The following is an 11471-nucleotide window of genomic DNA, read 5'->3' on the forward strand; positions in this document are numbered from 1 at the left end:
ATGAACATTTTTATTCTTATATTACTTAACAAAAATACAAGCAAACTGAAGAAAAGGGAAGAACATTGATGTATCCTCATTCATCCTATTTTTTGTGTGTGAAATCTACGTCTTTTAGTCTCAAACTACGTGTTGTGGTTTTTGTTTTATGTATTGCGTTATGATGTTTTGAGAAAAAATCTGTACGTGATGAAGAAAAATGGATATTATTTTCGGATTCAGCATACAGGAATTACTGTAGAACATGTACAAATATCATGACAATAAAACCATCACAGGCCTGTGTAATTCGAACATATATTGTATTTTCGATGACGAGGAACCCACTTTGAGACTAATAATGGCTGGAGACGGCTTGAATGGGTAATGAAGAAAACTTTAGTATAAGTTTAACATAGCAGCAAATGTACAACGTTTCGACAAGGTTTTGATATGTTAAACTTATATTAAAGTTTTTCTTCATTACCTATTCAAGCCGTCTCCAACCATATATTATATTTACCCATTTTTGTTAATCGTTAATTTGCTTGAATGTTATGATTATCAAGGGGATCTTAACCCCCTCCCCTCATATCTTCTTCTAATCTTTAATCATACTCGTCTAACCGAAAAACAACAATGAACAGAAATGACTCTTCAAGAATTAACGGCGTTGATTTCCTAATGTTAAAGGGTAGGCTTGACTTAGTGAGAGTTTTCAGTCACAATATCGTTCAACTATACTTAATAGAGTAAGCGCGGAAAACAGGATATTGGTACCCCAAGCTAATACAGAAAGTCTTTGTTTTAAGCATTGCGTCTGGAGCATCTCGTTTCAATGACCAACAGAAATCAGCCTTCATGCTGATGTACCACCTTCTCTGATACCGCCTCTGCATTTTCCTGATGTCTTGATGAAACCTTTCCCCTTGTTTTTCGTTGACGGCGCCGATATTTTCAGGGAAATAGTCAATATGTTAGTGTAACAAATGAACTTTCAAGCTCATATTACAACCCAACTCTTTGAATTTATCGAGCATATTATTGACAATAGTTTCATAATTTGGGTTCTTGTTGTTTTCTAAAAAAAATGTCAGTAACATTTTAAAAGGCAGTTCACGCTTCTTTTTCAACTTTCGTCATCGTCCTTTCGAACTGTTCATCCGAAGTCAGTTTCTTAAAATGAGGCCCAACAACAATTTTTTCTTTACGTTTCCCTTCTGAAAGAGCTGGGACTTGCCCACATAGATACTTGAAACAGTCGCCATCTTTGTCTAAGACCTTTACAAACTGCTTCATCAAACCCAGTTTTCTGTGAAGTGGAGGTAATAGGACTTTCTCTGTGTCAACCGAAATTTCACGTTCAATGTTTTCGATTCTGGTATCAGGTTTCTTTACACAACAAATTTACCAGAAATATAGCAGAATATGTCTGGATCATTTATACATCCTCTTTGTTGCCATAACAATGAATAAATATTATTGAAAAAATAATAATGTCAAAGTGCATGCGCAAACAAATACTATCCAGAAATGTCAACTAGCGGTGTGTTTCTCGTGGGCTCTAGAACGATCGATAAGGCTCTCACGTCGCGATTTGTCTAGAGAAATCTATAGCCAGTAGTTGTCAACATTTTAAGCATAACAAATTGTGATCCGATTTCAATGAAAACGTGATAGAGAAAAAAGGCAAAACCATTTCGTTTGTTTCTTTGTTTGTTTTGAATTTGGCGCAAAGCTACACGAGAGCTATCTGTGCTAGCCGTCCCTAATAAGCAGTGTAAGACTAGAGGAAAGGCAGCTAATCATCACCACCCACCGCCAACTGTTTGGCTACTCTTTTACCGTCACATTATAACGCCCCCACAGCTGAAAAGGCGAGCGTGTTTGTTGGGACGGGGATACGAACCCGTGACCCTCAGATTTCGAGTCGAGCGCCCTAACCACCTGGCCATACCGGGCCAAAACAGCAATGGGTTTCCATACTTGGTCGTAAGGTTATACTTAAATAAAAGTAAAAACACTTGCTCTACAGCTATCATTGTGTGAGGTGCGACGTTTTCAATACTTTTAAAAAGCTCATTTTTGTATCTCACCATTAGTTAATGCCATAGTAAAATCCCTAAACATTTCTATTTTTACGGTGAGAATTGTTGTTATAAATACTTAAAAATAAAAAAAAGGCCTTTTTAGAAAATTCTACTTTAGAGTACTATGTAACACTGCAATAGGAAAAGCAATATATTCAAATCAATTTTGGTTATATATGCGGTATACTCATAATTACACAAATAAACGTAAATTAGTTTAAGAATGTGGTTCCGACTAACAACACTGTAATAAAGAATCAAACATTCTTCAACAACTTAATACATTCTTCGACGAAATACATTTTCCGTGAATATATTATAAATTATAAATACAAATAATCGAGCTCACTAATTGAAGTCTGTTTTAACATAATTTTTTATGAAAATTAGGGTATTATTAAACGTAAATTATATTGCGATTACATATGTGGCCTATATTAGTTATAAGTCGAAATTATAATAAATATTAAAAACACGGTAATACCAAAAAAAACAACTTCAGTAAAAACGTTTCGGAATCTCCTAAAATTCCATCATTAGCGTTAGTATCTCAAAAAAATTAGTTCATAATATTCGAACTACAAAAAACAACATTAGCATTGAGCGAGTTTTCGTATTCAATCAGAAGTTTAAAAAAAAACAGATTTAAACGGTAACAATATAATGACATGTACGATAAAACGTGCGGCATTCACATGTTTAATAAATAACATTGTTAAAAGAAACTATTGTAGAGAAAGGCTTAAACATAAGTATAAACACTGCGTCTTTAAAATAATAATAAATATCAAATAAAAACACTGAGAATCTGGAATTGGTTACATTAATGACAACAGGGAGGAATTGATGTTATTATTTAGTGTTGGGTGATCATTGAAAATGGGGAGGCTTTCTTTAACCACAATAAGTCATAGAATGTAGAAAAATCGTTTTGTTTTCAAATCTTAAAAGTTCATTTAACTTTACTTCTTTACGTTTACCTGGGTTTATTTCTAAACAAATCAAGTTTTGCGTATCCGAGGAAAAGCTGAAAATTTCCACCTTATTAAGTGATAAACTAATAATTAAGATCCATTAATTACAGTCAAAGTAATCATAAGTGAACGTAATAAAAGTAAATAGTAAGCATCTGAATCATACAGTTAATTAACGTAATATGAAAAGTTTTTATATCTGTAACAGGCTAAGTTTGTCTGAGAAAGTGTATGATGGTTAAGCCTGCTTGTGTCAACCTAACTTGTACAAAATTTAAAATATCGACAAAGAGAGCTTGGAAAAACGTAGATTACCTTAAGCATTTTTTGAATTACTATAATTATTTCCTAACCTACTCTTATGGTAACTAACTACTCTGTATTTGAAAAAATGAGGACGGTTTATTAGCAAAAAACATCAAACAATAAGTAAAATTTAATGAAAATATTGATAAACTAATAACTTATAAATCTGATCTTTATAAACAGATTACGTTTAGACTTAGGCCATATTGTGCGTTTAGAAAATTGGTTTGATTTAACATAAATCCCATGACTCTCATAAGTAAGCCTAATGTATCTTCATCTAATTAGTGAAGCTCATGAATGGATTAACGAAATCCCCACTGTTCCTATCTACTATCTAGTGAGACCACAGACATCTATGTATACATCTGGCTATGGGAACTTTCACCATTATATGGCGGAGAAATATATTTTATTTGTTAAATCTCGTTTGACATTTTAGCATGTCAATATTAGTGAATTCTCGAAACCATGTCCCTTTTGCAAAGAAATTCAGTTTTGAAAAACTGAAAACGTATATATTTCATATAATATGGCACGCTATAAACAACTCACATTTAATTATAAACCTATATAGTTTGTATTACATTTACCCTTATGCCAGCTAATACTTTGTCTCATACATGGTTCTTATAGCACCTTAAGTTGTACGTTTTTATCGTTGAGGTATTTTAACCTTAGTTCTTCAGTTTTAGCAAGTATTGGTTTTGTCTTTACTTCTTTACACGCTTGCATTAGAGGTATATATATATAATTAAAGGTGTATTGTTAGTCCTATATACATGATCTATACATTTCAAATATAAATTTTCACCGTGCAACGCCGGGTAACTTAGCTAGTATATATGTATATAATTAAAGGTGTATTGTTAGTCCTATATACACCTCTTTATATCTCAGTCATTAGCTTGTTAATAAGCCTAAGAATCATCTGGTATAACTTAACACTGTCTATGAATGTCTTGTTAAAACAATGCATGGCGTTGAACATAACATCTCGTGAATTGTCTTTTGTGTTGATTTGCTAACCAGATCCTGAGAATTTAATTTATTCTTATATCAGTAAGCGAGATCGCGTGATAGTATTATTGTTTTTCACCAATTTTGTTATTATAGAGGCGGTAAAATATATTTTATTTGTAGAATTGTCTTTGATATTTGTTACTAGATCAATATTACTGACTTATCGAAAGCGTAGCCTTATCTCGCAAAATTTAGATTAAAAAGAAACAACTAAAAACTTAACCAATTATATTTCGATGTTTAGTTTCATTCATAGTTTCACATTCAGTGATAGAACCATTTTCAATTTCAACACATTCTTTTACGTTTCACACTTAAGTAAATCGCTCTTTTAAACTTCGTGAAACTTTATTTTAGTAATATATAGTCCTCGTGGAACCTTAGTTCTATGTCTTTACTGTTAAAGTACTTAAATTTTAGATCTAGTGTTTTAGCATATATAGTCCTATACAATTTTGTATTCGGAGTATATAAGATTTTTACAGTTAGCTACATTTTAAGCGTCATTTTTTTTTACTCGTATATGTTCATATCTCGACTGTATAAAATCTTTAAAGTTTGACCTTATATAATTTAATATTCTTACAACTTTCTTACTTCTACATACAGAAAAGTACCAAACATATAATTATAGCAATTTTACACGAATAAATTTTTACATTGTATCTTTACACTTTACACTTGAGTGATGACACTTTTTAGTATTTTTGTTTTATATAAGAACTTTAACCATATCGATGGCAGTTGTAACACTAGTGTTTTTGTTGGTTCTACTGTATATTCCTGATACCAGAGAATGATCCCCTTTACTGCGGATGGTATACATGTGGATTCTTGCTTTTAAAATTCCCACGCGAGGTGTTGGATCGTAGGTTTTTGTGGTAATGTTGTCCATCGGCATTCCACTGTATGTTGCCAAGGTAATGTTGTCCATCGGCATTCCACTGTATGTTGCCATGGTAATGTTGTCCATCGTCATTCCACTGTATGTTGCCATACAGTAAGTCAATTACTTCCGCTTTCCCCCAAGATGTCACAGAGGCCTATATGACAACTTCTCGCTGCCGCTGCTGGGGAAAAATCCAGATTATTTTATGGATTTACTGGATAGCATTGACTCTGATGAGTTGACGCAGTAAAGAGAAAAAATAAAACATATAGGGGTCATATATGTACTAGCTGCAGTGAATGGGTTAAAATTTTGTTTATTTGTTTTAACGCAAAGCTACACAATTGAATCTCTACAGGGCATCGAATTCCGGATTTTAGCTTTTTAATTCCATGAACTTACTACTTAACTACTGAGGGACTTTTAAATATTTATTTTAGTTGATAAAACTTTTACTTCTTTGCTTTCTTTCAGTTATAAACTTCCTCGTCACAGATTGATTGTAAAGCTTTTTCACTTTGCATTTTGATTATAAGAATTTGCGTTTTGACAATAAAAATAAAACATTTTGTGAGCAAGAAAAATAAAGGCATGGCATCTTTTGTCAATAAATAATCATTCTCACTAGTTTCACTCGGAATTATAGTGTCGATGAAAGTGTTACATATATTTAATAACTCACATAAAGAACGGGTTAAGCCTCTTTTAATTTCATTCTCTTTTTTTTCTTGCAAAGTCGGACAGAAAGAGTAAAGGTCTCTCTGACAAAGTCATTTCTCAAGCTTCTTAAATCAAACACAAAAGGTAAATTACCCATATTTTATAATTTTAATAAGAGACCATGAATGATTAAAAGTGAGAAAGGTATCGAGAGTACTCATTAGCCTCCAGTTTTATAAGGAAACCTATTAAATGGCCTTCTTGGCCCTACCTAGGGCCTTTCAAATTTTACCAAGTCCTCTTTAAGGTGGTCATTTTCTGGGTTACTTTGAATCCATTCTCCCATTTCTGACCTCGCTTCTGATCCTCAGTATCAAGTCCCAGGCTTTGCTACAATGGGCTACCTGTTCCTGTAAGATTGCCACCATACGATGTTTAATTGAGACTAGTAAGCCAGATCTGTTGTTTAGAATGGTTATCTGGGATATTGCCATCACTCTAGTCTAACTGAGACTAGTCTAGGTGCCTGTGACTTATGATACATCTCTCAGGACTCTTAAGAGTCCTGAGAAAACCAGAAGGACTTAGGAGTTTGTGCTTTACTCCCATATGCACCAGGATGTACCTTTGTGGGACCAGGTCTCACAGGATTACTGTCGTTTATGGCCCTCTTAGTTTAGAGGTCTTCAACTTTCTGCTGATTTTTGTGAATTGCTGGTTCTCCACTATCATGTTTGGTGATGATGAATATAATCATCTAGCTGATAGAAGATGCTAGTTTGAGCATCATGGCTGGTTTGATTCATATACTCACTTTGATTGATAATAAGTTCTCAGCTTAAAAAATTTCCTTTATGGTTATCTCATAGTATTCCTTCTCCAACAGTATCAAAAGTATTCAATCACAGTAAGGTAGTAGAGCAGATATAACTGAATAATCACGATCAAAAAAGCATAATATTCCTTAGTCAAGAACAGTCTTTTTAAGCAAAAGTCACTTCGACCTTTCATATATCAGAAGTTCAGTCGATGACATAAGGTTAAGATGTTCTGATTGTTCATTACATAATCTTTTTTTATGAAAATATTTAAAAAGCCATCGTTTGAGTGTTTGTTTTTGAATTTCGCGCAAAGCTACACGAGGGCTATCTGCGCTAGCCGTCCCTAATTTAGCAGTGTAAGACTAGAGGGAAGGCAGCTAGTCGTCACCACCCACCGCCAACTTTTGGGCTACTCTTTTCCAACGAATAGTGCGATTGACCGTCACATTATAACGCTCCCACGGCTGAAAGGGCGAGCATGTTTGGTGCGACGGGGATTCGAACCCGCGACCCGCAGATTGCGAGTCAAGCGCTTTAACCACCTGGCCATGCCGGGCCAGAAGCCATCGTAAAACAATACATGCGATTTCTCTGAACTTAAGATATATACATACACACATTTCTATCTGAAGAAGTGTTTCCCCAGCATCAAAGGACATGCAAGGCCAACAGTTTCAAAGGGGACCAACATATAATCTTCAATGTCATACTCCTTGCTGGGCCATTGCCTATCAACATATCTAAAAGCTAGCATGGCTCTATTCACATGTGCATGAGAGCCCTCACTTTTATCTAGTTCTGGGGTAGGCCTGGTTTAGTGGCTAGCGTGCTCGGACTCTGTACCAGACAATTCATATTTCGAGGTCAGTTGCTGCAAAAATACACTCCACATATTAGGGTCGTGTGTGTGTGCTCTAAATGCGATGGTGAAATTCCACTATCCAATCAGAGTAGCCCAAGATTTGACGGTCGGTGCTTCTTACTAGCTGTCTTCCCTTTAGTCTATCAATTCAAAATGAGGGACGGCTAGCGTAGTTATCCTTTGTGTAGCTTTGTGCAGAATATCCAAAACAATTGGTAACTAACTTTATATTACAACGTCAAATCGCGAATCATTGTGTTTTAAGACGCATGAGTTTCTTATTTTCTGATCTATGAGCTCACACTGTTATTTATAGAACATAATTAAGAGAATGACTATTTTTCAATAAATACTGTTTTCATTTGCATTTATGAAAAATATACTGTGGTCACCGTTCCTAATTTTGAACTACTAAAGAGAGAGAAGGGCAGCTAGCTCCCTACCACCCACCGCCCACATCAAGAAAATGCCTGTCACTCTTATAGTGCTCTCAGGGAATATTTTGTGATGCCACGCCCTTCGAACAAATACAAGGGCTTCCCTGTGGCACAGCGGTATGTCTGAGGGCTTATAACTCTAGAAACCGAGTTTCGATACCCGTGGTGGGCAGAACACAGATAGCCCATTGCGTAGCTTTGTGCTTAACTTCAAACAAACAAATACAAGGTTTAGTATTTATAGTTAGAATGAACGTACAGAAATTTCCAAACTGTAACATATTATATATTCTTATGTAAAAAATAGTGTTTGTTTATTTTCATTCAGACGTGCCAGATTTAAAGTGAATTTTACTTGCTAATCAGTATACTAAAATGTAGGTTTCACAGATGTGTTTGACAGTTGCCGTTTATATAAATATGTGTGTGTACATGTAGCATATTGTGTAAGATAATAAGATTCATATCTTCACCATTTAATCATGGGTGTTTTCCTTACATCATCTCAGCAGTCTTGTCTTCACAGCCAGATGTATTCATACACCACGTAAGTACGTGTTTCTTTAATAGATATTACACTTCCTATCACTCGCTAAAACCCGGGGCTCGATTCTCCGCGGTCACTTTAGTTGTTTTCTGTCCTGTGAGTCTGTGAAGGTTATATTTTTTTATAAAAAATATTCTTAATAAACTAATGTAAGCTTATATACACTACAACCACATTTACTGTTATCAGTTATGAAAAACAGTAATCTTAAACTTTTCAGGGTCGTTTCACAGAAGTCGTTCTGCTCCTGCGCGCACTGCAGTGGCCAACGGTGGCGGCCGTTCACAAAGTCCTTCACCGGTAAGCAGCCAACCTCGTCCAATCAGAGATCGGTCTCACCGCCAGAGTCGAAGTAGTAAAAGTGGCGACGAAGAAGTCTCCTGTACTGGATTTTTTTGCTGTAGAATGATGGATCTTTATTGACCTTAAAAGAAGTAATGATGCTTATTGTAAATGCTGATACTTTATGTTTCCATGTGCTGTACCCACAAACCACCTTACTTTTAAACAAAAAAAAACTTTGCATGCCCCCACCTGAAAAAAAAGGGGGGGGACTGTTAATAATTTGAAAACCTGCAATATGTTATCTAGCTTGTAATTAGGAGCGTTGGAAAATTTTTTCTAGATACAATAAATATGACTCATTATGCTAAAGACACCAATAGAGGACTCTAAAATCAAGTCTCCGGTAAAAGGTAAAGTACTTTTAAATTTAATAATTCTGGCCTCGTCGGTGTCATTAGTTTTATGCCTATTTTACATGAAATGCATTTTTAATTTAATATAGAAGCAGGTTTAATATTCTGAAGTATATTGATCTCCATAGTTCTGGTGATTTTAATGTAATATGCATGCGTTATAATTGTTTTAACCCTCATCAGCGTTCGTTTTAAAGGCAGAAAATGAATGCAAACCTTGGGTCTAATGCACAACAATTCTATTCTGTTTTGCAACTCATATTCTATTAAGAAAGTAGTTATTTACATGAAATATTTGGTTGTTTAAATGCCAAGAATATTTGTAAAGACTTTTTTCTTTTGTCTGCCATGTGTATGGCTTAAGCAGCACCTATGATCGTAAGTTTGCATCCAACTACAGTTCAGGTAAATTTATCGAAAAATATATTACAATGAGCAAAGAAAAAGAAGGTAATTAGTTAAACCTGAATACCCTTATAGCAGGTACTAAATCCCTGACTTAATCAAGATTAGTTTACATAACGTTATATGGTAAGAATTTCATCTTACCTGGAGAATAAAGAGATATCGAATCTTCTCACACCCCAAACCATGAGTTGTTTTCTTTCTGTTGGACCAACTAGTGCAAAGTTAAATCGAACGTAAAGACAGTAATTTTTTTTTTTACCAATGGCATCAATATTTAAAACCCTTCAATAATGCAAATACTATATCCCTTATTACTGGACGCGGTCAACATAAACAAACAACTATTGAACATTTCCTTTACACTACCCTTTTAGCAAAGGAAGTTTCGACTATTATTTTTCTAAAATACTTTTATTATGTGAATTTTTATTAGAATATAAAGATAAGACTCGTTTCTTGAAATAAAAATACATTTAATTCATCTCTGTAGCATTATAACATCTTAACATTTTTTTTTCTCTTCCAAAGATTGTTTCTACGTAAGTGTCTATAATAATCCATAGATGTATATTCTAATATTGTTTTTCAAAAGCGATTATTTTCATATTTTTTAACGTATATTTAACGCACTATAAGTGCGCGTGGAGTTACGTTTACGGCTTCCATTCATTTACTTTTCAAACTTTAAGCGCATTACTGAATACATTCTCTTTAGTTTAAGAAAGTGACACATTCACTTCAAGACTATTTTCTATCGGTATAAATATGCATTAAACGTTGTGCACAATCTAAACAGCGACACTTCAAACGTAATACATTAAATCTATATATGTAACTCAATAATCAATGTAAGTCGTAAAACATTGTATTACTTCCAGGCAAAGTTACCAGGGATTCAGAGTCCTGTTAGTTTCAACGGTTTGACTCAGCTGAGAAAATGTTAAATCTGGTTACAATATCTTAAGCTGAACATTTAACGAAAGTATAAAAAATTAATCATAATAAAGACATAGTAGAAGAAAAATTATAATTTTCAAATATAATTGCGATATTTCAGAATTTAGATGTGCTTTCGTATTTTTATATGTGTGAAAATAATACTAATAATACTAAATTAGAAACAACAAGCAGCGGAGCAAACCTGCTCTGTTGTTTGTCAAATGAAAATTGTCTGTCACAACCATCAGCAATCGATAAAACTAAAATAGCCATTATGTGACTAATGATGATTATCATGATTAATTACCATATTACTTATAGTTATACCTAACAGATAAAGACTAAGTTAAAACATTACAATATGGAAGTTAATTTAATACATTTTTATAATCTACTTAATTAAGCAACTTAGCATAAGGAATTACAGTCACTGCTACATCCAGTCTTCAAGTAACAATGGCTGAATTATGGATATGGATAGTCAAATTAATTTATGTATATTAAATAAGCGGAACTCGTACAATGCGTTTGATCTTTAGCACATATAAGAATACTTGTAATTTAGAATGAAGAAAATGATGCTTTTCAGCTATAAACATAATTTAATCCGACAGTACCTATTGTAAATAAATTATTAGACATGAAATCCACTTCGTTATTGTGTATCTAATAAGGTTGAAAATCATCGTAATGTTCTCGTCATTGCTAACAGATGCACTTATGGATTCACCCAGGCGCATCTGTAACAAACTAAAATTACTTATAATAATATGTCTTGATATACTCCATATTTTTTTTTCTTTTGCTTTAATAATTTAAATAAAGCTCCTTTAACGTG

General features: G+C 33.7%; 1 protein-coding gene across 1 annotated transcript in view; it reads left to right on the forward strand.

Moving 5' to 3' along the window:
- LOC111087428 overlaps positions 1 to 10026 on the forward strand; it is a 13588-nt gene extending 3562 nt beyond the window's left edge. The window contains exon 2 of the mRNA XM_022394026.1: positions 8809 to 10026. Coding sequence (XP_022249734.1) covers positions 8809 to 9011 — 203 coding nt within the window. The 3' untranslated portion in view covers positions 9012 to 10026. The remainder of the gene's footprint in view (positions 1 to 8808) is intronic.
- The last annotated feature ends 1445 nt before the right edge of the window (positions 10027 to 11471 follow it).

This window comes from Limulus polyphemus, unplaced genomic scaffold (assembly GCF_000517525.1).
Source record: "Limulus polyphemus unplaced genomic scaffold, Limulus_polyphemus-2.1.2 Scaffold2142, whole genome shotgun sequence".
NCBI lineage: Eukaryota > Metazoa > Arthropoda > Merostomata > Xiphosura > Limulidae > Limulus > Limulus polyphemus.